Source organism: Phoenix dactylifera, chromosome 15 (assembly GCF_009389715.1).
Source record: "Phoenix dactylifera cultivar Barhee BC4 chromosome 15, palm_55x_up_171113_PBpolish2nd_filt_p, whole genome shotgun sequence".
In the NCBI taxonomy this organism is placed as follows: domain Eukaryota; kingdom Viridiplantae; phylum Streptophyta; class Magnoliopsida; order Arecales; family Arecaceae; genus Phoenix; species Phoenix dactylifera.
Window position 1 is genome coordinate 361,138 of NC_052406.1, and position 26,951 is coordinate 388,088.

At 37.9% G+C, this 26,951-nt stretch overlaps 2 protein-coding genes across 2 annotated transcripts; one reads left to right on the forward strand and one right to left on the reverse strand.

Moving 5' to 3' along the window:
- The first annotated feature begins 746 nt into the window (after window positions 1-746).
- Window positions 747-19,133, forward strand: LOC103718956 (ruvB-like 2). The gene is made up of 2 exons (XM_008807979.4): window positions 747-1,621; window positions 18,243-19,133. Exons 1-2 carry the CDS (start codon window positions 840-842, stop codon window positions 18,886-18,888), a joined length of 1,428 nt encoding a protein of 475 aa, XP_008806201.1. The 5' UTR covers window positions 747-839; the 3' UTR covers window positions 18,889-19,133.
- Window positions 19,134-22,558: 3,425 nt separating this feature from the next.
- LOC120113346 (protein SOB FIVE-LIKE 6-like) lies at window positions 22,559-24,088 on the reverse strand. The gene is made up of 4 exons (XM_039134503.1): window positions 23,281-24,088; window positions 23,096-23,185; window positions 22,925-22,999; window positions 22,559-22,790 (listed from the first exon to the last, which is right to left on the reverse strand). Exons 1-4 carry the CDS (start codon window positions 23,692-23,694, stop codon window positions 22,755-22,757), a joined length of 615 nt encoding a protein of 204 aa, XP_038990431.1. The 5' UTR covers window positions 23,695-24,088; the 3' UTR covers window positions 22,559-22,754.
- Between the last annotated feature and the right edge of the window lie 2,863 nt (window positions 24,089-26,951).

The window sequence follows — 26,951 nt, forward strand, 5'->3', positions numbered from 1 at the left end:
TTAACATGATGTTCAGTTGTTCACCCCATATTGGGGTTACAATTTGGACAGTGCATCTCCATCCTCTGCCCCAATCTCACATTTGATGATGACAATAACAATAATATATTATAATAATAATATATCTTACTATTAACATGATATTCACCCTATGTTGGGGTTACAATTTGGACAGTGCATCTCCACCCTCTGGCTCCACCTCACATTTGATAATGACAACAACAACAATAATATATTATAATAATAATATATCTTAGTATACAATAACAACAACAATAATTATTATAATAGTATATTATATTATTATGATAATAATAATAATATTATTATCTATAATAATGATATGATTATTATATATTATACATTATTATATCTTATTATATATGAAAACAACATTATTATATAATATTTTATTATTATAATAATAATTTTTTAGTGTACAATGAGATATGTTACTATTATAATATAATAAAAATATATTATTATTGTTTTTGTTATAAAATCATATATTATGTAATAATAAAATTACTAGCATTACTATATAATAAACTATTATTTGTTATAGTAATAATTATTATTGTTGTTGTATAATAATATATATTATTATAACAATAATACATTGTTGTTGTTGTGGTTGTTTTTTTGTTTTTCACTCTACACTTATCTTAAGGCACGCGCATAACACGTGCGAGCTCGAATTGGTGTATTCTTGTACTCCATTGGTCTCTTGCCGCCGAGCCCCTACTAAAACCCTCGCCCTCTTCCCGTATCAGCATTCGTTCTTCTCTCCTTTGGTCTTCGCCTCCGCAGCTCGCTCTGTCTTCTCCCTTTCTGCTGCCATGGCGGAGCTCAAGAGGCTCTCGGAGAGCCGGGACCTCACTCGGATCGAGCGTATCGGTGCCCACTCCCACATCCGCGGGCTGGGCCTCGACTCCGCTCTGGAGGCCCGCGCTGTCTCCGAGGGCATGGTCGGCCAGCAGTCCGCCCGCAAGGCCGCTGGCCTCATACTCCAGCTGATCCGCGAGGGAAAGATCGCCGGCCGCGCCATCCTCCTCGCCGGCCAGCCCGGTACTGGCAAGACCGCCATTGCCATGGGCCTCGCCAAGTCCCTCGGCCAGGAGACCCCCTTTGCCACCGTCTCCGGCTCCGAGCTCTTCTCCCTCGAGATGTCCAAGACCGAGGCCCTCACCCAGTCCTTCCGCCGCGCCATCGGCGTCCGCATCAAGGAGGAGGCCGAGATCATCGAGGGCGAGGTCGTCGAGATCACCATCGACCGCCCCGCCGCCGCTGGAGGCAGCGCAAGCGGCTCCGGCCAGTCCTCGTCGGCCTTCAAGACCGGGAAGCTGACGCTCAAGACCACCGACATGGAGACGGTGTACGATTTGGGCAACAAGATGATCGAGTCGTTGACGAAGGAGAAGGTGCAAAGCGGGGATGTGATTGCCTTGGATAAGGTTTCCGGGAAGGTCACTAAGCTGGGGCGGTCCATCGGACGGTCCAGGGACTACGACGCGGTGGGACCCCATACGAAGTTCGTGAGGTGCCCTGAGGGGGAGCTGCAGAAGAGGAAGGAGGTCGTGCACTGCGTCACCCTTCATGAGATCGATGTCATCAACAGCAGGTTTGGCGTTCTCTCTTCCTCTCAAAAATTCTTTTTCTTTTCCATTTTTTTTGACAAACTGCGCTGCTTTGAGATTGTGCGCCATTGGGAGATTCGGTGAAGTTGTTGATACATTTGTTAACTTGTTTGAGAATCTTCACTTTTGGTTTTCTAAACTTGTACTGTGCATGATATGTTTGATTTTATTCCGAACTGAAATCTCAAGTTTTTGACACTTCGCTGCCACTCATTTGTAGGGTTCTAGGACTGCTGAATTAAATTAAGTCTGTTGCAACTCAGATTTAATGGTTCAGCTCATATGTTTCTTAAACTAAAGCATATAGAGGTGGCTCGCTGAGAGAAAGTGAGTGCAAGCGTAGAAATAGGAAACACAAACACAAATGGGGAAGAATCATATGTTTGTGAAAAGAATTAGTAAAAGGATTTTGATGAAGCTGATTAGACAAAGCAGAATTTGAAATATTCTGGTTTTTATTAATGCTCCATTCAGTGCTGTCAGCTTTTCGGGATAAACCTAGTTGTAAGCAATCGAATAGATGAATATTTTGACGATCTTTGCCGGGATGGCATCAAGTAAGACAATTTCATGTACCACATGTTTCTCATTAATTCTTTAAATTTTCTCAGAAGCATTAATGCATAAATGGTAATATTGTATTTACAGTAGGGTATACCTGGATAAAGGGGGATAAATGGGACCGTTGTAAAAGATTTTATGGGGCTTAGGTGCTTTCGCTTTTAGTGGCGATAGATTTTATTGTTGACATAAGAATTAATTGGGGAATGCCAAGTTGCTTGTGGCTAGTCTTGATGTAAAATTGGCACTGATCAGAAAATCTCAATACATATGATTATGTGTCCTTTTGGGTGGTAAAGTAAGGTTTAAAGTAGATTTGATGCAGATACATAGGGATTGACTACTAGGCTTTAAGTATTGTATATCATGCTCGAAACATTTAATGGATAGACACGCATCAAACCCCAAACCTTGAGAAAGTATATGTTAAATACAGAAAAAGATAGATTGAGAAAATTATTCTTTCTTACACGAACTATTTTATGTAGCTCTGATTATGATTAAGCATGCTATAAAGTCATTGAAATACTTCTTTGATTTTCATAAAAATGTAGTCCACTCAATCCGCTTGGATATGAACATCATTGAGATTAATAACTGACCAAACGTTGACATGAAATAAACATCATATATGAATTGAAGTCTAATAATCCATATAATTCAAAAATTTGTGGTTGTATTATATTTGTCTGCATTGATATACACTTATCCATCTTGTTATGTATCATAGCATACTAACGTATGGATCCATGATAAGTATTAATCAATTCATTCCGACAAATATAGCTGGTGTCTATCATGTTGGTAATCATGCAACATCATATTTAAGATAGGGGAATGTACTTCAAACCTTGGTTGAATAGCTATTGATTATTGTATGCTGTATTTGGAGTCAGATCCATGAACTAATTTATTGCAGGATTGAGCCTGGTGGATGAAAGAGTGCTTTTGAAGAAGAAAGGAGCAAGAAGGAAAAGAGTCAGAGAGAGAAAAACATGGAAGAGCCTAATAATCTTTTTTATGTTTAGAAAAATATTCCTTTTCGTTGATTCAGAGATTCATTTTCCATTTGGCCTCTTTGAACTACATATTTGAAGCTGTGGTCGGATCTATTCATTAGAAAAGTATTGATTTGGTACTTTCTTATGTATAACTTTTGTGCTCCCTTAAACAACTGAGCAACATTTGCTTCAGTTCGCAAGGCCCCAACTAGAACTAATACCAAAAGAACAAAGAAGATTAAGGGAAATCTTTAATCCCCTTTAAATTTTACAAATCTTTTAGATACACATAAACATATAGACTTTTAATCCCCTTTGAATTTCATTATATCTTGATATAATACTAAAATGATTAAAATATCTTTTCATTGACTAGTACTTAGTTTTTTCCTACTCATTATAAAAAAATGAAGTCAATATCCCAAGAACAATTTTCACAGCAGCAGCAAACAATGTGCCTTACCTTATAAATTTTCCAAACCCTTTTGAGGTTCACACTAGCCCCAAAGAAGTTTTTTTAGAGCCTTCTATGACTAGTCGTGTTAAGTAGCACTGTTTCACATGACTTGTTTTGAAGTTGTCAATCATGCTTGTAGGTCATCCCACTATTGGCATGAACTCACAAATTTGCCATAGGGAAGTGCTTTTATAGTCTGCTATTTTCGGACACAATTAAGTATTGTTTTGCATAATGTATTATCAAGTTGTCAATCATGCTTATAGGTCATCCTATCATGGGTATGAACTTAAAATAACGCACTGTTTGTGAATACATCTTTGTATAGACGAAAATGAATGAAGAAATGGAAGATTTTGTTTTAAACTTTAAAACTTTTGTGTATTGCTTGATTTTAACATTTCTGATCTTGGGATGCGACATGCAGTTTTTCTTTCATATTAACATTTTAAATTAACTATATTCTAGCAAAACAAGTCTAGAGCTCAATGATAATGGCCTCTGGAGGTTCAAGTGAGGTAGCGTGGGGCATTTAGCTCTGTATTGGAGGTAGTAATAGAAGTGTGATGTTGCTTTTTGGCAAAGTCAGCATGAGGCTAGTGCAAATAATCAGTGGATTGCGGTGCCCGCTCGAGGTCATGTTAGAAGAGGTAAAAGGAATTCCATCAAAAAAAAAAAACAAAAGAAGAGGTAAAAGGAAAAGCAAGAAAATTTGGACAAGCACTCTACTTTTAGAGGATGAAAGGGCAAAATCGGAGGATAGAGAACAAAAATATAGACATAGATATGTCTATGTGCATAAGCAGTTTGATAAAGCAGGTCTACTTGAAGCTGCAAAGAGGTGAGTAATGAACTAGAAGAATTGCCAACACTCTCTATTTTGATACCAAGTAATGTTATATTCAATAGAAGAGGCATAAAAATGTACAGATAGTCTCCATGCTTAGCAGCTACATCGAATAGCTAATAAGTAGGTAAAAGTTCATGATTAGTTGATTTCCCTAGCAAGCAATATGTTACATTTATTTAAGTTGATCCTACCTAGTGTGGTTAGTTTAAACATGTATGTCTTGGACATGGGCCTACATGGCTACTTACAATAGGCTAACAAGCGAAGTATGAAAGCTTGTTGCTTATGTATTGTATGAGAATACTGTGATTGCTATGTTGCACCGACATAGTCTTTGCACTTATCCTTATCAATTTCTTGGTGGCTTTGTTCCATCAAATTTGGACTATGTCTTGACCTAAGGATGCACCATCATTGATGCAAACTAACACTCAGCATCAAACAAGTTGGGTCGGGTTTGGGTTGGGCCATTGCTTAATATCAAGTGGCTACATATTGGCCTGAGTTTGGATCAGCTTGGACTTGGGCCTATTTTTGTTAACTAGGACTTGCTCAGAAGACAAATTCAAGGCCTAGCATGGTTTGGGTTCATTTAGTTCCTATTGAGCCCTAGCTCCACAAGATTAAAGATTTTGTTTTTGAGAACTTACTTTATGGAAGGCAAAGTGAGTGCAAGTAATCTTCAAAGTATTTCATATAAATCATATGGATAAGTGCTTCATATTGTATTGGTAAAAAGTGAAATCTTCATTTCAGCCAAGATAAAAGTAGTGCTAAAAGACCTATTCAAAAGACTTAAAGCAAGCATGAGATGAAAGAATACCCTAGACATTAAGTATGTATTCAGTATAAGCTAACTTCTTAAGAACCCAAGGCATACTACGAAAAAGTAGAGGGGCATATGGGTTTGGGTCAATCTAGGAGCCGAGCCAACCTTGTTGGATTGATTTTCAAAATAATATTAGGTTGGTTTAGGTTCCAATTTTTAGAGGCCCGAATGGATTGCTTTGGGTTTGGTAACCCGGAGACAAACCAACCCGATCCATAAAACTCATTCATGGTAACATATTTCAGAATATAGGTCATATATGGTTAGTTTTGATATATTCTCCACGCATGGTTTTGGTTAATTGCTGTTTTGCGAATAAATTATTGGTTATTATGGTTGTAATTTGTGATATGCTTATTCCATCTATAGATATTTTGGATTTTGTTGTTGTAAATTGCCTTTGAATAATTATTTATTGCTTTTAGTAATTCAAATTCTATTATTAATCTATTTTAAAATCAATAATTTATTTTTTGATTTTTTTCTCCATTCTACTCGATTTAGGGCCATACTTTTTGAAAGATATTGAGATATCAAGTCCTTTACTATATCATCCCATGTGTTTTTGGGTCTATCTCTACTCTTTCTTTCGATATGTATCAAACTACTCCTTCGTACTAGTGTATCTCTTGGGCCTACGTTGTATATATTAAAATCATCCAAATAGTCCTTATCTCAATTTGTTCTCAATTGGTATTACCTCCAGCTTTTTACAAATGATTTTATTTTTTATTCTATCTTTTCGTGTACTACGACACACCTATCTTAACATTCTTATTCTTGCCGCACTCATTTTATGCATACGTTGTCATTTAACTGTCCAACATTCTACACTATAGAGTATAGCCGGTCATATAATTTTTTTTTCAACTTGGTTGGTATCCTAAAGATCATGTAATATCATAGTTGCACTTCTCCATTTTATTCAACATACTTCAATTGTATTGGATAACATCCTCTTCAATCTTCCTTTTTTTTATGAGTAATCGATGCTAAAAACTAAAAATGATCACTCTCAGGAACTTCATAATTCTTAATTTTCATTCCACCTTCAATTTTATTTCTAATTTTACTAAAATTGCATTCAATATATTTCTTCTTAGTCCTACTTAACCTAAAGTCCTTGGATTTTAATGCATTCCATAATTAGGGTGGCAGCCGAGCGGGTTTTGTTGGGTATCCAATTTGTCTCGAACCCTAATAGGATATGTTTAGCAAAACCCTATAGGGTTTGAGATTTAAAATTAAAACATATTAAGGTTTGGGACGGGTTTGAGATTTAACCCTCGGGTACCCACTATCTGAACCCGATTATACATAATATATATTTTTATAAAATTTTACAAAAATATATTTACAGTAGAGGGGGAGGGGATTGTGGACTTAATGTTGGTATTACGAATCTTAGTTATATTCAAGTCATTGTGCAAAGATCTTTTCCTCTATTGCATCCATCTTTTATTATTATTTTTTTTTAATTTTGGGTCGGGTAGGGTACCGGATCCACCTGATTCGAATAAAGATTAATTGGGTGGGTTTGGGTACCCGACGGATTTACCATTTTTTGATGGGGTTTGGAATTTTTGAGCAATTTTTTCATTGGATTTGGGACTGGTTTGGGCAGTAGAATTTTAAATGGGTTTAGATATGGGTAGGGAAAATTTTGCAGGTACTCTACCCATTGCATATCCATAATTTCAACTTTTGATTAACTCTGATTTTAGTTTCATCCGCTAAGATATGTGTCTCCCGTAAATTGGATGTATAAGGAATATTGTCCTGAATACGCTTAGTAAGCTGATCCATAATTAGTGCAAAAATGAAAGAACCATTAGTAGTTCTCACACTAGTAACCGCTCTATTGTGCTTGTCCTTAATTACATTAATATATCTAATCAAAACTACTATCTTTTCTAACACCTACCATATATCTTCTCTAAGGATTATGATATGTTCTTTCTAAATCGATAAACATCACATGAGGTTTTTTATAATTTTTTTAATATGTCTCCATTAGCTTTCATAAGAAAAAAATAGTTTCGATTAGCAACCTTCTTGGCATAAAGCCAAATTGATTCTCTGATATTTTTTTGTCACACCTCAATTTATGCTTAATCGCTACGTTCTAAAGTTTCATGTTATGGCTTATGTTATGTTAGAACAATTTTGAATGTCACTTTTATCCTTATAAATAAATAGTATGGTGCTCTTTCTCCATTCATCAGGCATCTTCTTGGTTTTTAAAATCTTATTAAGCAAATTAGTCAATGAAGTACTCCAATGTCACGTAAATCTTCCAAATCTCCATAGAGATTTCTAGGGGTGCAAATGGGTCGGGTCGGGTCGGGTCCTAGGTGACCCCGATCCGACCCGATTTTTTGTTCGGGTCCCAATTTTGGACCCGGACCCGACCCGGTTGAAGATCGGGTTGGGTCGGGTCGGGTCCGAGTCGGGTTCAGGTCGGGTCCGGGTCTGATTCGGGTCGGGTTCGGGTCCGATCGGGTCCAATCCGGATAGCAGCGATCCAATCACCCACAACCCGAAGCTTAATCTTCCTAATCTCTCATCAAATTTTCTTAGCACTTCCAGTTCCTCAGCAGGGTAGTCCTTCTTCCGTCTTCCTCTGATCAGCAGCATCGAGTCGGCCAAAGAGAGAGGTGGGAGTTGCATGGGCTCGAAGACCATCACCTTCGCGAGCCGGGTCGTCACAATGACATGGGTAGCTTCGGTGTTCCTTGGAATGAAATCATGCAGGTCCTTTCCTTCCCACCATTCCTTCTCCGTCTCAAGATTGTCGATGACCAGCAAGTAAGGCACATCTCTGAACAGCTCCCTCTTCAACCTCTCTGGGGGCGGTTCCAAGGCCCTTGGAGATATATAAGGCGATTGTAATGCCGAAACAAATGCAGAGGAAGGTGGGGAGGGGGAGTTCAAGTGCGGAGAGATTGAAATGGAAGGAGAGATGGGAGCAGACTTCTCGCCATTATCGGCCGAGGATCCTGCTATTTTGATGGTCAATGTCCTTGTGTTTGGTTCTGTGGGATCCTGGAACTCTTCAGCAATGGGAAGGTCCCGAGGAGCTTCAGGTGGAGATGGCTCATCCATGAAGAAAATGAAGCTTCGTGGAGGTTATCAAAATGTTTTGAGTATTCCAACAGGCAACAGAAGAGTATCTAAAGAATGAAGATTGAAGACAAGAAGAAAAATCACAAGCTACATCTGTTACTTGATAAATTTGAAACATTCGGGTCCATTCGGGTCGGGTCGGGTCCGTTCGGTAAACCCAGACCCGACCCAGAAAATGATTCGGGTCCAATTTTAGGACCCGACCCGGACCCGCGGGTCCTAAAATTCGGATCGGGTCGGGTCTACGCGGGTCGGGTCGGGTCGGGTCACGGGTCGACCCGACCCATTTGCAGCCTTAGAGATTTCATGATGTCTAATCACTTTTCGTATTTTTATGTTTTACGTAGCATTTACTTCATACTTTAATTTTATATGTATACCTAATATCTCTCTCATTAATAGAACTAATAAGGTATCCTAAATCATCTACGTAATTCTCATTGAATAGCTTATCAAATGACTTCATTGCTATTTGATCTCATTCTTCTTAACCTAAATTTTTTATTTTCATCTTTGATGTATTTAACTTGAATCAAGTCCTTTTGCTTAGTTTTACAACTTTGTTTGATATCTTTCCCATTTTAGTTTCTAATTTGTAGTATAATTCTTTATACGCCTTAAATTTAGCCTCTTATATCTTCTTTTTAACTTTCTTCTTGGCCATTTTATAGCTTCTATATCGTTTTCCATTTCTACATTTAGGTAGTCTTTTTAGCACACTTTTTTAGTTTTGGCCCTAACTGAACTTTCTCATTTCATTACCAAGTTTTCTTACTAGATAGTGTTTTTTCCTTTGATTATCCTAATACCTCTGTGGCCGCTTTGTTAATACTGTTAGCCATCTCTTCTCAAATGGTATTTATCTTCCCATCTAGACTTCATTTTTGTTCCTTCAACATTTTATCCTTAGAAGTCATATGTTTCTTTCCTCGCAAATTTTACTACTTAGTTCACGAATTTCTATTTTTTCAGTCATTCTCTTCCATTTTCTGATACACATCCAAAACTATCAATTTATGTTAGGTGGTTGAACTCTCACCGGATATAACTTTACAATTTTTACGCAAAACTTGATTAATGTTTCTAGTAAGGAAGAAGTCTATTTGACTAGTATTATGGCCACTTTTAAAAGTTATCAAGTAAGAGTCCTTCTTTTAAAGTAGGTGTTAGTTAATACTAGGTTATATGCTACTGTGAACTCCAAAATGGTATCTCTTTTCTTGTTTCTATCTCTGAAATTATAATCTTCTTGCAACCTTTCAAAACCTACCCCATATTTCTTTACATGCCCAATTAAATCTTCTCTGATAGATATCTTTTCTCTACTAGGAATCTCTTGAATCCTAAAAGCGTTACTTTTTAGCATCATCTAATTCTACTTGATGAACATAAACACTAACTATTAATAGCCTCCTCTCCTAAAACCATTTTTATTACGATTATTCTAACTCCTACTCTTATAATGTTTACAATTTTATCTTTTAAACTTCTATTTGCAATAATTCCTACTTTATTTTTATTCCTATCTTTCCCTATATATCAAAGTTTATAACCTATCCTACCAACCTTTTTTGCTTTTCCTCTTATCCAATTAGTCTCTTGCAAGCATGCTATGTTAACTCTCCTCTTGACCATTATATCTGCTAGTTCCATTAATTTGCTTGTCAACGATCCTATATCCTAAGATGCTAAACATATCCTTTTTTCCTAGACTAAGTTCTTTTCCCACATCCATCCATTAAAGTGGAACTGTTGCTTCTCACCATGCTTAGGCGTCGATGTGGCGTGTTGCTTTCGGGGAACACTCTAGTTAACCTTTGCCCACTTTTCACTGCATTGAGGGTTTGATGCAACACATTGCTAGTAAAGAATGCCTAACATTTTTTTCTTAGAATTCATGCTCATATGATTTGACTATAATTTTATACTAGCCATTGACCTACCGAACCCTCCATTATCTGGGCTTTAGGCCGGTTAGTTACAAAACATAGGTAAAGCCCAAAACACACAGAACCGTACATCAACTTTGCTTTTGCAATTTTTTTTTTATTATCGAAGGAAAAAGGTTATAGCCATAGGAATAGTGTTTTTTTTTTTGGTGAAAACTATAGGAATAGTTTCATAGTAGGTTAGATTACCATCAATAGCAAGCATGAACCTTACTTATTCCTTTCGTTAACAACCCTAAGGTATCTAAAAACCCCTTTCCATATTGGCCTGTCCAACAAGATGTGCAGATGCAAGCTCAATCAATTCAATCAGTAGCTGGTTGTTAATGAATGTGGTCAGTCTAGTAGGCAGGCCATTGACCATGAAGGCTAAAAACAAGCGATATACTATCAAGGAGTGGGAACCCCCAAAAAAATTAGCAGAGTTGAGTTTTCTTAGGACTTTTTCACCACTATAGGTGATTCATCCAAGGATACTCAAGGTGGGCGGCTCCATTGACTGATCTTCTTAAGAAGAAAGGAATGTGGAAATAGGTGGACTGGTGTCAAGAAGCTTACTTTTGAAGCTGCAATTGAGGCAGTAATGAAGGAGTCTGTGTGTTGGTTGCCAGAGTTTAAAAAATCCTTTTTCTAATTTCATTCTCGAGTCCATAAAAGTTTATTGCTGTAATAAGTTCCACCAATGTGTAATTTCTTTGTTTTTGTCAAGTTTGGGCCTCAAAACCCTATTTATACTGTAGATCCCTAATCTTAAGATAGCTAATACCTATAGGATAATTACCTTGCCAATTCAATTTTGTGTCAAATTCTGATTTTATAAAGAAATTCCAGCAAGAGACCAGATGAGCCCCAAGAATCCTCAAATCTGGCATATTCTGTTAGACCATTTGCTCTTTGTTGCTCTAAGTCATCACTTAATCGGTTTGAGTAACTAATGTTGTACCATGCAGTTGTTCTTTTCTGGGCATACAAGGATAATGTTTAGGACAATTATCATGAGGAATAATTCACGTCTGATATTCTAATGAACTTGTGACATGTCTTATGTTCTAATGAACTTGCATAAGAAACTTTGGTACAAAACAAATGAGCTTTATGATGTTATCTAATTTTAATGTTTGAATTTATATGGTGGAAGTTACATTGCAATAATCTCAACCACTTAGCAACATAGAGCCATAATTACTTGTTCTAAAATATGTCATTCTCAATGTATATAATAAACAACAAAGAGTATGCACCTTCGTTATAGTTAGATGAGGCACTTGGTATGATTATTTTGTATCCTTTAATGTTGGAAAATTATATAATAAAGGTGGTGTTTTCCTTTTTTAAAAGAGTTTGCTAATCCATAAATGCGAGGAATTTTTGAAAAAATTTATAAAAACTTTCTCCTTGATAGCACATTTTAAAATGAGAAGTAGTGTGATAGTTGACCATCATTTTCTTTTCCAAGTTGTTTCTTCTTAGTGCTCATGTTAATGTGTCAGTCTATATGGTATCTTGAAGTTGAGAAACTTGTATAGTATATACTATATAGGGATGTATTGGGTATTTGTTTGTAATACAAATATACAATATGATATGATTTCCATTGATTAATATTGTTTAGGCTAACTTTTAACATAGTTGACTCTACCCAAGTTAAAGTATTTCTTCGAGTAGATATGATATAGCTTGCTTATTTCCTTTAGATTCTCCTAAAAACACTATGAGCAGATAAGAGTTAATTGGCAAAGCTAGAAGCGGGTAAACTTTGAATTGAGGATCATTTAAAGTTTTGAAGTGGTGAGAGCATGGGTTTAGGAAACATTAATCTTCAATAAAATGAATAAAATGTGAATGCCCTTCTATGAAGTCTGCAACTATATTGATGGTTACTTTAGATTGCAGATGTCATGTCCACAAACGATAAGATTAACACTTACTATTTTACAGCAGGATACTTGCTTAAGGAAGGATGATTCAACAGTCTGGTTACTCATCTGACATAGAACAAATGTAACAATTCATGTTTTGTGCTCTTTAATTAAGAAAATTAAGAAGGTATGCATATAGATGTACTGGGATAGTTTTGAACATAGATGCTTTCAGGTATTAATACAACCTTGCTTAGCAAATATCTGCTAAGAACTTGGAAATATGTCCATGTGCTTGCGTACAAAATTACATGTGTCTGTGTGTATAGAGAAATAGGAAGAATGGTCTCTTCTGGTGCAAAATCAATGATAAACACTTTGAATTGAGAATCATTTGTTGATCTACAACATCAAAAAGAAAATCTAGAAACAAAAATTCATATGTTTTTTTTAAATTTTGGCTCAGTTATGTCTTAATATGTTCTTAATCAACAGTGTGGAACCAAGATTTGTGTACCATATGTTTTTTGACTGGTGATGCATGGGTAAATGTCCTTAAAAACATGTATTTTGGTTCTTAGGTATTCTTGATGTTGTAGGTCATGATCAACATTGTGGATACTCAAATTCATCGGCCTATAATCTATTTTGCTTAAATGTTTATATGTGTACATAGGTTGCATTCATAAATCGGGCACCATATATTATGCATTTACATTCGTGTTTATACAAGCAATTTGGTAAAAAAAATTCCGATTCAAGTATTCCTAAACTGAGAAGATTTTCTTGGAATTCTTTCGTAAGAATATGATGAGCTGTGTACCATTCTCACATATCATAGAATAAAAAAATTTCACTCAAGTTTCAGAAAGGAGCAAGTTTAAATGGAAATCCACCTTATCTTCGTACAAGCTAAAAGGGGTCACTTTAATACTTCTTTTAATAGAAAGGTTCATTTTTTGAGTTTGCTGGACCATCATATGCCTATAATTGGGGCATTACTATTTCTACATGTGCATTAGCTTGTATTAATGTGTGCACCAGTTATTAGTATGAGTGCAACACAGAGCTAAATGTGTGCATTCATTTGAGTGTAAGGGCATTATGGTCTAGCAAAGTTTAAAATGGACCAATTGTACAAAAATAAAAACAAAATGATTTTGACAATATGCAAATAAATTAAGTTTTTTCTGAAAACCCGCTTATTCGAATTGGTAAATACAAATATAATGTGGGTATTGGTGAAGTAACTATGGTCTATGAATGGTGATGAGGCTGCTGGAGGTGGTCGTGGTGTTATGAGCACAATACTATCGAACTTCACAAAGGAGTTGAGCTTTGAATGTTGCATTTAACATATGCTTTTCCTAATGTATGAGCCAGTAATGCTGCTGCTTACAATATTAAATAGTGATCAAGTCAGAAAAAAAAATCTAACACTTTGATCACAATGGCTGTGTTACCTGGGCACTTGCTTTCAACTCCTAGAATCTGTGTTGGATATGTATTTGAACCAGATGCATGTCAAATACCTGGATATTTAGCAAATATTTTCAACTGCAGCTTTTGTAAATTGGTGTAGAGTTGGACTCCCATGATGAATTCAACCCACCATAATGTTGTCAAAATTGAGCTTTTGTTCTTTTAGGGGTTGGTCAATATCAAGGTCTCAAAATAGCTTTGCAAAAATTGAAATTTGTAAAATTCCTAAGCTAATTGGGATGTTAAATGAGAAACGTGCATATTGGGAGACCCTGGAAACAATGTTTTTTAATGTTTTCTTCTATACATTATTAAATATTTATATTTCTTAGCTAAAATCAGTTCTTTCTATGAATCTTGTAATATCCTTATTTTCCTCTTGCTAAGTCGACACTGATACATGCTTGAACCTAATTTTTGTGTCTGTGCCCATGCAACATTGCATGATACAAGATTTAAGTCCAGAGGACACCTTCTTGATTAGTGTTCTATGGTTATGATTGTACAGACGTCTTTCCTCATTTTGTTGAAAATATTTCTTTGTGGTATAGGTGCTTATGACCCTCCAGCCCCTTGTTTTTCTCTATGCCTATTGGTGATGATTTCTTTGGCATTATGACCTTTACCACTATATTGCTGTCCATAGATTAAATTTTTTAATGGATTTGGTTTTTGCTTGACTGTCTATAGCTCCATTGCATGAGCTCAGGGTAAAAGTTCTATTTAAATGATTGACATTGTTAGTTTTTTTGCATTAACTATTTTTTTGTGTAAGAGGTGAAATTGAATCACGTGGTTGAAGCATTATATGCTCTGAAATAGGTCCCATTCTTCTACCTTTTATTGGGAGTATATGGCTTTTCTAGCAATCTTCTTGACACAAAAGAAGAGTTCAACCAATGCTTTATGGCTGGAGATTTCTTATTAAAATAATCAATTGGTAATGAGAATAGTTAAATTAGATTCCATAAGACTGTTCCCCTCAGTACTATGCATAAAAGGGGAAGCTGGATGAGTTTGAAATTTCACATTCAGTAGCATGAGTCAATTCCTTTGATTTTTTACCTGTGGAAAGAGTGGTATGTCATTGCCTTGCGATCATATCAAATGTAATTTGCCCTTATGGTTTCTTCCGTATAAATGATGATTAGTGCATGCATAGGTAACTTTTTCCTAATAGAATATATAGTGCCAGTCGTTACTTGTGTAAACTTGCAATATTGGAATCTCCTGGACTTGTTTTTACTACATCAGGACTGGTGTGATCAGTAAATGGATTGGGTTTCTTAATGCTTGTACAATATTGGGAAATACCTACACAAATTAATAGTGGTTTCTCCAGATTTGTTTGATCTGTTTTGTTGTTGCTGGATAATTTGGATATACTATTAGCTTTGTATGCTATTATCTTAAACACACTATTATATAATAGTTTCACATTTCTTTTTGTTTTTTTTTGTTGCCCTTGTTTTTTAATCTAGTATCTTGTGTAACTGTGTTGCTTTGTGGTTACATTTGTTTGTATGGTATGTTATGTATGTTTAGGTAGTATTCACTAGCAATGTCAAATCTGTTTAGTATGATAAAGGTGATAAATTGTGTAGCTGCATCAAACTTTCTCTTAGATCTTCATATTGTCCTTTATCAAGAAAGCAAGTAACCTAGAATGCATTTCAATTGTATAACTTCTGTTTACATGTTACTCGTGTCGCCTACTATGGGGGTCATGGGCAAGACACATTGATGTCATAAATCTTAGTTGTTGAGATGGACATCAAGGTCATTGCTAAGTTGGTTTTATGAATGTTGGTTCGAACAAAATTTATTGAAATAGGCAATGAATTTCAAATGAAGAAGTCACAAGCTAGCAAGGCAAGGGTAACTAAGGGCTGAAGCTTTGGAGGGGTGGCTACCAAGGCTTACACCCTATTGACATCAGAGGGAGGTGTTAACTCCATGGTAGTGAATGATTGTTTTGCTAGTAATTCTGTTGGTATCATCATAACGTCATATTTGACATTCACATGTAGGAATTGTTTGAATATAATGAGGTACTGGTTAGGGTTAAGGGAGTTTAGAAGGCCCGGAATGGAGCAAAAGAGGCAATAAAAAATTCTGAAGTAGAAGGGTTTGTTGTCTTAACGTTTCTTTATTTTGGAGATAAATTGATTGGAAACTGGGGAGAAGTGGAAATATATTGTAAGTGTTTGTGATGTCTTAGCTCAAACCATTCAATGGGGAATGTGAAGAGGAGGTTTATTTGAAAGTGGATTTAAGAGTCTTAGCTCTGACTAGTTAAGAGTGGCGATAATAGAGTTGCTGGTACTAGAATCCTTAAAAGAGATATTCAGGGATGATTAAGAAGAAAAGAGTTATATGTAATTGCAAACTTTTGTGAGCAAGCTTATGAAATAAGAAAAATTATACAGCCTAACTTAAAAATCTTGGAGGGAATTACAATTCTTAAGATCTTATGCTTGGGGATCATTAGAAAAATTGTAGTGGGTATAGGAAATTAACCTAAAGCCTAGAGCTAGTGGATAAAAAGTAAAGTAATTTCATTGGTAACTTAAGAGTGGTGCACAAAATTATTGTTGATAGAGGTTTAATCTCTTAATGTTTTGGTTTTTTGATGAGAGCAAAGCCCTTGGAGAGACACAAGCGTCATCTGCGAAGTAAATTATATCTTTTCATGAGATTTTGGGTGGGGCTAGAATTCTTCTGTTCAGTCTTCTCAGATGTTTTAGTTACTTTATAGGCTTTGCAAGCAAGATCTTTGTACTGGAGGAGGGTAAGATGGTTGGATGCTATGTAGATTCGTTTTTCACTTGGGACAGGTGAGCTGGTTTCATGCTGTGGCGTCGACACAATACAGTGACAGATGTGTTTTCCAGGCTGTAGCAAGGACTGTAGAAGATTGTTGGGATGAGAGTGCTTAACCTTTGAGATTTGTTTTCTTTCAATGGCGTTCGGAGAACTTTGCTAGTTTTGTATATATGGAACCCAATGATGGGTGCAAAATGCTTGTGAGCTGAACATTGAGTCAGATTTTTATGTCTTGATGGGAGAGGCAAGACAAAATCCAATTATACAAGGATAAAGGTATGTTTCTATGGAATTGGTAGTTTTTCTTGAATTAAGAAGGGTAGGTGGAACTGAGTGTGCATATCTCCCTTGTATGCTATTGGATTGCTTCAATTGATCTTCCACCATTTGGTTTTGTAACGTCATATTCCTGTTGATGAGTTGAGATGGTTGGCTGGCATTTAACCATACTACCCTATGCATTTTAATTCACATTTTCTTTTTTTTAAACAGTGTAAACCTTTTCCTTTCTTTGTGTACATGCATGTGGTTGGTTGATCTCATGTCAGGGAAGAGCTCAAAGGAAAACAGGATCAAGATTTTGTACTAGCTTATTAGAGAGTGAATGGGATCTTGGAATGGGTGGGTTGATTAATCAGATTGCTAGTCATGGAAGTGGGTGTATGATTGGTTTGCCTCTCAGTTGTTTTAAAAAATAAACTTTTTAGGAATTGAAAAGCGAGGCTTTTCAAAAGTAGAAGAAAATAAATAAACATTGTGTGAAGAGCAAATTAAGAAGCAAGCTTTTACTCTACTTCTTGGTAAGACTTGGGTGTGTTGGATCCTCATGATGAAGGGGAAAAATGCCATTTGATAAATAATAGGTGGTTTTGTAAAGATTATCATTTGCATGAAGGAAGAAACATGGATTATATGAGTAGTCGGATTTGAGAATGGAAGGATAATGCCCATGCAGGTTCTTTTAATGAGCATCATTTCCCCAACTTTTGTATGATTCTTGCAGTCTAAACTTTTTCTTTGGTCTATTGGTCAAGTTGCAAATTATTTAAAGGAAACTTTTGCTGCATCACGTTTTCAGTATGTACTGAGCTTATTCTCTGTCCATGACCTGCTGGAAGGGTTGGATGTTGAGATGATGGACTTTCTGTTTGTACAGTGTGTGCAAATTGTCTTTCATGTTTATTATGTTATATATGGCATGTGCATTCACAGATGAATTATTGAGGCCATTGGATCCAGTCTAACGTTTACTCAAAATTTACATGAACATGTTTTAAGCCTGTCTCCTAAGAACCCAGTTACTCTTTCTTGATTGTATGTGCTTTATGCCTTGAAAGATATTACCTTCCAAATTAATAGTCACAGATTTATTGAGTGAATAATTTTTATTGCTTGTACCCAGATTTATTGATTAATGAATATTGCTTGGACCAATAAATGTATTGGCAATTTTTTCCCTCTTTTACCCGCACGGGATGTGAGGAAGTCTGTTGTTTTTCTTCTACCACATTATTTTTTCATTTTCTTGTGTACCATCCTTTACGAATAAACATCCAGAAATTTCATCATAAGCACACCAAAATTATGGTGTAGCTATTTTTACATCTCTTAAAATTTCAATTTTGGATTCATTATTTAGTTTGGTTCTTGATTTCCAATATCCAGAACTCAAGGCTTTTTAGCACTCTTTACCGGGGACACTGGTGAAATCCGTTCTGAAGTCAGAGAGCAGATAGATACAAAAGTGGCAGAGTGGAGAGAGGAAGGAAAAGCTGAGATTGTCCCTGGTGTCCTGTTCATTGATGAGGTCCACATGCTTGACATTGAGTGCTTCTCATTCCTGAATCGAGCATTGGAGAATGACATGGCCCCCATTCTCGTCATTGCAACAAACCGAGGGATCACAACCATCCGCGGCACAAACTACAGATCTCCCCATGGAATCCCACCTGATTTCCTCGACCGCCTACTTATAATATCTACTCAGCCATACACTGAGGAGGAGATCCGGAAGATTCTTGACATCAGATGTGAAGAGGAAGATGTAGAAATGTCCAAGGATGCAAAGGTTCTTCTAACAAAAATCGGTGCAGAGACCTCTTTGAGGTACGCAATCAACTTGATCACAGCAGCTGCGCTTGCTTGCCAGAAGAGAAGGGGTAAGATTGTGGAGATGGAGGATATAAGTAGGGCGTATCAGCTGTTTCTTGATGTGAAAAGATCGACACAGTATTTAATGGAATACCAGAGCCAGTACATGTTCAATGAAGTTCCAAGAGAGGTCGGTGAAGATGAAACTATGCAATCTTAATTCGGGATGTGGACAGCTTCATCTGAATGTTGTCACGTTACCGTAGGATTATGGTTGATGCTTTCTGCACTTGCTTAATTTGTGTGCTGTGTGGCTGTTTGGATCCTGGAATCAACTCAACATGAAGATTTTCTATGTAGAGAACCTTTAATACTCTGTAAACTTGGGCAGATCAGTTATTTCTCTTCTATATTGGTTCACCCATTATTCTTATCCGATTGGAGTTATTTTAATGTAAGGTCTCACTTGACAGGATGATTCTGTATCTTTCGAGGCCGGGTTCTCTGTGTGGACCTTGCATTAATGAAGACCTGAATGCTAGAGGAGCCGAAGAGCAAGTACTTGCAGGTGTCACGGTAAGAAACCATGATGTGGAATTTTAGGAATCAACATTCTAAGAACCTGTGTGGATATTCTTGCAGGACCGCGCAGCTTGCATCTCTTAAAGGCTCGTCGAGGTCTTAGCTTGAATTCCAGCTGAGTTTGTTGGTCCACAAAAATAAAAAAAAATGATTTATGAAAGTCTTTTTTTTTTTCGTTCTACAGGATTCGGACTGGACGATTATTGGGTTGATATGAGTCATGCTCAAATGATCTTCCTTGTTCGCAGATCCAGCAAGAAATACAGTCCAAATTTTGCTGGATTATCCAAATAGGTTCTAAGACCTCTCTCAATGCAGGAACGACAGGTCTTTGCTATCACCAGCTTTGTTCCCTAAAACAGAACCTTTCTTTTTGCTGCTACAACTACTAAATGGATGCCCAAATTTACAGAGATCTCAAGCACAGGAAATCTTTCGGTGCCGTGAGGGCAAGAAGTCCTGATTTAGTTATAATTAATGAGAAAAGGGAGTGATGAAAGTGATGAGGCCAGCTTTTCGAGGTTTCGGTCCTGAAGGCTGAGCTAAGGGCGACTTGGACAGGGTTGAGCCATGCCCGATGTGTCCTGGTTGCTAGAGCAGTCTTTCTTGAGGGAGATTTAGCTATAGTGATCAGCTGGATTATAGAGAGCACCGGCGGTGTGCATGGGTGCCACTCCTGTTGCGCGATATCTGGGACATGGCCGAGGGCATGGAGTTCCAGGCTAGGCATGTCTTTAGAGAGACGAATGAGATTGAGGAGTGGGTGGCCTCATATGTAGCCGACCACTCCAGAAGTATCCTATGGAGTGGGGAGAGAGTTGTTTATGGCACTCTGCGATTAGCTATTTTTTGATTTTGTTGGATGTATTCGTACTAAATTTGTATGAATCATTATCCGGTTAACCAAAAAAAAAAAAGTGATGAGGCTAGCCTAATTTTTTTTCTATGCGCGAGCGAGACATTTGACACCCAAGTTTAAGAGAGAGAGAAAGCACTCAAAGAATATCCACGGCTGCAGTCCATCAGGAATCAATATGAATGAGTAATGACCCAAAGAATGTGATGAAAGGCATGTGCCTCCCAGGGACTGTCAGCGCCAAAGCTCAGACTGGGTCCGACCTGTGGATGATCCATATGGTCATCCTGGTACTGGCTCAGGAGCTGAGCTCATGGTTGTCTCCTGGATTTAAAGAGTTGGGTGTCGATTTAAGTGCCTGTGGGCTTGCGCACTTAAAAGAGGCCAAGCCAGTGTTGAACAGCTCAGCGGCACACGTGAACGTGTGCGCGTCTCATTGCGTGCATGCGTGCACGTGCACGTGCAAGCATGTGGGCTTGCGCTGTTTGGGTGCACGTGCAAAGCAGCAGCAGCAAGTTCCAAAACATCCATGGATCCCAGTCAAAAGAGTGGGAAGGGAAGATGAGGGCCGTGGGGCCCATCTCTAGATATCACTTGGGAGAACAGCGTCCTGGGCGTGGAAGCACACCCTCAATTAAAGGAAACTTGGAAGGAAGAGAAATAAAATAACCTTCCCTAACCAAAGAAACCCCTTTACCTTCCTACGATGACTCAAAAGGGGTTTTAGGTGATAGGAAATAAAATGTTGATTCCATACCTCTCAAATTCTCATTCAACATTACGGCCTGCAGTGAAGGAGGATATATATATATATATATATATATATATATATATATATATATATATTTTAAATTTGTTTAGTGCCATCTTGCCATCTTCTCAAATATACTTATAGACATACATATATGCATGCATGCATGCATGTATGCACATATGTATGTACCATATGAATGGATGGGGAGGAACGAGAGGAGCGATGGGTGAACATTCCAAACTCCCAAATGCTCTTCTATATCTGTTTCTAAGGGCAGACCAACCCAGCAGACAAGTGATTGACTGAAAAATCTTGAATTAAAATGTGCATGAGGCAAGACCCAAGAACAGTTTCAAAGGAGACAGCCTTGGAGGAGCAAAAACAATAGAAAAGGAATTATGAGATTCTGTAAAGGTATGGTATGAAATATGAATGGATGGGAGGAACGAGAGGAGCGATGGGTGAACTTTCCAAACTCCCAAATGCTCTTCTATATCTGTTTCTAAGGGCAGACCAATCCAGAAGACAAGTGATTGACTAAAAAATCTTGAATTAATATGTGCATGACACAAGACCCAAGAACAGTTTCAAAGGAGACAGCCTTGAAGGAGCAAAAACAATAGAAAAGGAAACACGTAAATTATTGGATTCGATTGAGATGAGAGATCATAAAGCATATTTTAATTGGCATCATGTTCTCGGCATGGAATATCTGAGGAGAGGATCTCAGGCTTTGAAGTCCTTGGGATATTCTATATTGCTTCTTTTGCGACCCCTTAGCTTCTTTTCCTTCAAGCAATCAAGCCTGTGTTTTAACCAAACTAATTAAAGTGCAGCCCCCTGGAGCTTTGTCCTCAAACTCATAGACACAGGCCTTTCTAGTACTGTGTCCACTATTTCATAATAGCAGTGCCTCCTCCCTCTATGAAATAAAAGATCAAATGGAAAAATAAAGTGATGCCTTTTCCTTCTCCTTGAAAACCAACAGACAGTGTCATGGTACCCTTTCATCAGCCCTTAGATGTTGCATCATGTTCATGATGGGTGAACTTACCATACATGTAGAAGCTTTCTAGCTTGATCGTTCCTGAGAAATGACTTCAAGTCACTCATTGCCATCCATGAGTTATGGTGTACACCTTGCGCATCACCAGGGGGTCCACCCTGGTATGATGAGTGGCCATCCCTTGAAGCTCTCAGTTTAATTGACATCTTCTGAAAGCTCTTTTCACATCAACCACCATATCCTCTTTTTTTTTTTTTTTTCTTTCCTTCCAAATAATTGTTATATTACAGGACATACTGTAGCTAGTTAGTAACCAATTGAGATTTTTTTTGTTATATCAATGAATGTACACATATGCATACATGCATGTGCACATACATAAATACATACATGCATATATTTCTATGCACTGCATGAAACTAACTGATTTGATCAGAGGGCTGTTTTGCAAGTAGAGTTTGAATTAGAAACAGACAATAATCTTGTCATGTGTGGCGGACTGATATGAGAGTGAGTCATCCATGGGGCCTCTTCCATATGAATGCATTTTTTTTTTCATGTGTGGTGTTTTTATGGGTAGGTAAGTAGGGAGAGAAATATACCTTTCAAGGCCAGAGAGCAAGTATGGACAGAAAAATGAACAGAACCCACAACAGCCATTTTGCTACCCCCATTCATGACAAAGAATTCAATAAAAAACAAAACAAAGACAATTTTTATTTTCTCTTCTCTTTTGCTCAGGTTGTTTCCCACTGCATTGACAGGAAAAAAAGCAAAACAACAGAGAAGAAAATGAAATTAAATAAAAGAAGGCCAAAGAAGGATCTCTTGGAGGTCTACACATATTCTTCCATCTGTTTCCCTTCAGAGCAAGAGAAATGGAACTTGTCACCATAGCTTCCTCTCACTTTCATCCCTGCATACCTATTGACATCAAAAAATAAGAAAATTAAAAAAGAACAAAGTGAGTGAGAATTAAAAAAAAAAAAAAAAATCAAGCCTTGGGGAGGCTTCTATTCCCTGGAACGAAAAGTGAAGGAAGGGAGAGGTGACATTACTGGTCTTGCAGGAGTTGGCTTCGCAGGAGCAGAGGAATGCAGGTAACGCATTTGCTTATGCAATGCAGACTTTCCCTGAATGCATTGTAATATAATCAATCAGTAAAGAAAGAAAAAAGAACTGGCGAAAGCAAGGAGGAAGAAGAAGAGGAGGCGGAGCCTGAACTGTACCTTAAAATGGGTCGCAGAGAAGCCACAAGAGAACTCCAAAACATTCTCCATGGAAGGCCTCACATTGTTGCTGGTAGCATTGAAGCTAGTCTGCAAAGATGTCAACAACACAAATGTGAAAAAAAAAAAAAATTGACCCTCAATATATTAAGGGAAGAGAAAGAAAAAGCAAAGGTCATACATACATCGGGGAAGCTGAAGAGAGGGGAGCTGGCAGTGTCATCCAAGAGAGAGGAAGACTCTCTCTGTTCGTTACCCTCAACTCTCCTCCTCTTGCCACCATTCTTAGCCAATGCAGCAGCTGAGGCAGTTGGAAGAGTGGAGGCGTAGAAGAGGCACCCAGTGCCATTATAGCAAGTGTTGGAGTGAGAATAGTAGCAGTTGTCATCTTCCTCAGGGAAATGGGGTGGTCCAGAGGATGCATCAGAGACCATAGATAAGTCCTCCTCCTCTTCTTCCTCTTGCTCAATGGAGGCTGCTTTTTCGAAGGGAAGAGAGGTTGGGGGCTCATCAGACTGGTCCAAGTACATGGTCCACCCAGACTGGCACCCGCTGCTGCACTCTGAACTCTCCTCGTCCGCCTCCACCCCCAGCATCATTTGATCAATGGCGAGGAATCGGTCTTTGGAGACAATCTTCTCCCTCTCCCTCTCCTTCTCTCTCTCTCCCCGTCCCTCTCTGTGTGCAAGTCTGTGTTAGTGGTGCTCTCTAACACACTACACCAGTACTGGTACAAAAGAGAGAGGCGCGGGGGAGGGGAGTAGAAGAAGAAGTGGGGAGGGGGAGAGAGAGAGAGGTGGGGGCAGGAAAAAAAAAAAAAACAAATGGAATCCCACGCAAATCCCAGAAGCGTTTTGTCCTATGCTCATGCCATCCTCCCCCACCTCGTGGCTTTTCTTGCTGCAGATGAAATTAAAACTGCCAGTTGGGCATTGGGCTCTTTGATGGTGAAGAGAGAAGGCGATAGGGGGGCAAAGGAAGGCCTTCTCTAACACTCTACTCTCTTCTCCTCCTCTGAGAGAGAGAGAGAGAGAGAGTGAGAGGGGGGACAACGGCCTCACATGCAATACAGCGAGGCATTGTGTACCCTCTCTACCCATTTCATTATTTACTTTCAAATCCCGTGAACAGGAGAACTAAGGGGGGGTGCATCACAATAGGTGCGTTGGAGGTTGGCAATTGGACTCATTGTTTTGGGCCATGGATGAGGCCCCACTCTAGATTTTGGATTTTGCTATTTTAGGTCTCTGTCTCTCTAACTATGACTCAGTACAGCACAGGTTTTCTGCCACTGTGCCGTGCTGTCTCACTGTTATCATGTTTTGATGTGATGGTTATGGTGCTATAGAGCTACCCTCTTAAGTTTTGGCCACCATTATGGTGTTAATTGTCATTTATAATTGTTTCCATTAAACAAAAAAAGAGAGTTAGTTTTAGATCACACATTCTGATGTTATTCAATGAATAATGATAAATTTAGATTTGTTTTGGGATGTCTAGACCTCTTAGTTTCTACCAATGCCTTGCTGGGTTTGACCTCCTTTTGCTTCCAAAAACTTGGAACTCTCCAATCTCCATCTGGGGGATTTCTTTCTTTCTTCCTTTTTTTTTTTTTTTTTTTCTCAGAAAACAATGACAAATGGTAGGTCATTTAATATTCCTATTATAAAACAGGTCTTTTTTTTTTTTTCTATGGCAAAAGTGGAAGGGGGGAGGAAGGAACAAGCCCCACCCCCACGTAGTAGCCTCCACTGGGCCCCCATTCCGCCAAAAGAATGTTCGATGCGGGCAGAACTGACTGTATATTGGGCATGCTGGCCGTTTTTACTCATACCCTCTCAACCTGTAGGCCTGATTCTGGGCTCCGGCACGGTTACCAATAAGCCCTCTTACCTCAAGTGTCCAAGCGGAAAGCATTCGGTCTTCACATTTAATCGACGCCCATGCGTTTCAAACTTGAACCACGCGGGTGGAATAAATGCCCAGTTCTACTGAGCTACCACCTCATTGGCATCAATCAGATCTCTTTGTTGAATAAATTTGGAACAATCACTTGTTTTAGTGGATGAAGGAGCTTGATGACCAAGATTCCGCAAATTATCCACAATTATTTTTTCATTACCATGATAAATTAATAGAGAGCTGTCTTGACATGATGATGAGGTTGCAAACGTAGGTTTTGGAACATTTTTGGTAGAACATCATTCAATTCTGATGTTACATCACTCAGAACAAATGTTGACTATGGCCAGCATATAAATCCAAAACTGGTACTAAAGCTATTGTTATTGTACAAGCACTCGCATTGGCAGGATATTAAGTGTGTTCAATAGTTAGGAGGCTTGAGAGGGTTACCAGTGAAGTAGTGATAGCAAGTATCATTAGTCAGAGGACTAGATGATAGCATGAACAAATTAGAATTTGGGTTGGTTTGCAGGATAATTGGCCTGGCGTAGAAGGGACAAAATAAAAGAAAAGAGAAAAAGCCATTGATTTCTAATCATGAGGTGACACGAGGTGCAGAAGAGGAGAGGTGTAATGAGAAGGATGCCAAGACCTGCATGAAAATTTTTAAGTCTTTTACTTCGGTGTCTTTAACGCCGAGTCACATGTCTACAGTGGTTTGGCATCTCACATCATGTACTAAGATGCTACCTTTACTTAGTGGCATGAGAGGTGCAACTAAGATAAAACACCTGAAAGAGTAGGATATCAGAGTGATTGCAACATGAATAAGAGAAAATAGAGTAGCTAGTGGAGCTAGAGCTATGATGAAAGCAATTTGTCCATATGAAGAGGACTGCCTATTAATGCAAGAGTCAAAATGACTGCAGTCCAACTTAGGATATAGGCTATTTGATAGGACTAGAGCAAGCATATATGATATTATATGTCAAATGAAACCTTATTAACAGCCAAATGCTCTCATGCCTTGAAGTAATAGATATAATTAACAATTTAATATTATCTTTAGGGTTTTAGGTTTTTTATATATATATGGTGTCATGGAAGGGTCATTTAGGCTGGTATTAACACGAAATTGATTTTTGCATGCATGCGTGCATGTGCATGTATGCATATGTGAGAGAAAGAGGAGGGAGAACGAAGAGAGGGGTGCATAGGTTTTTTGTTGATGCCAAGATAGACGAGGGCACAAAAACCGCACCCATGCAAAAAAAAAAAAAAAAAAAAAAGATTCAAACATGTGCCTTGGCGCATGCTCCTAAATCCAATTGAACACCAAAGTAGTTGTCGGAGATGAGATAATATAAGAATTCATTCGTTCTAGATTGCACCCCTCATCACAATTTCTTAGTTATATCACCCTATTTTGGTCTCGTAACTCTCATCCTATGTATGGCCACCACCTGATTTAAGATATTTCATTCAAATCCAGTTTTTCGGGACCACTTGATCCTCCCCTCTTCCCTTCCCTCTGATGGGAAATTCTACTATATGCTTATATTATCTGTACCAGATTTTGGGGACCATGATTTCCTCCAGTCCTTTGAGATTGTGATCTTGCAACTTGGGATTTTCTTATGAAAGCCTCGATATCACGATTTATATTCCTTCTGCATCACATGCTAATGGGAAGATAGATTGTAATTACGAACGCAATGTGAGTCCATTTACTCAATTGCAACACCACTAAATCACCTCCAAGAAGGTCGCAATGTGGTGATATTCTAGTGATGGAGAGAAAAAGCCAAGAGTTCTAAGGAAAACAATAAGGCCCCACCTTTTTTTTTTTTGGGGAATAAACAAGATATTTTTTGAAGAGAAGTAAGGGAAGAAGAACCACCCTTCATAACTCCTTTAAAGGGTAGTTGTGCATCCTTTTACCAATAATGTT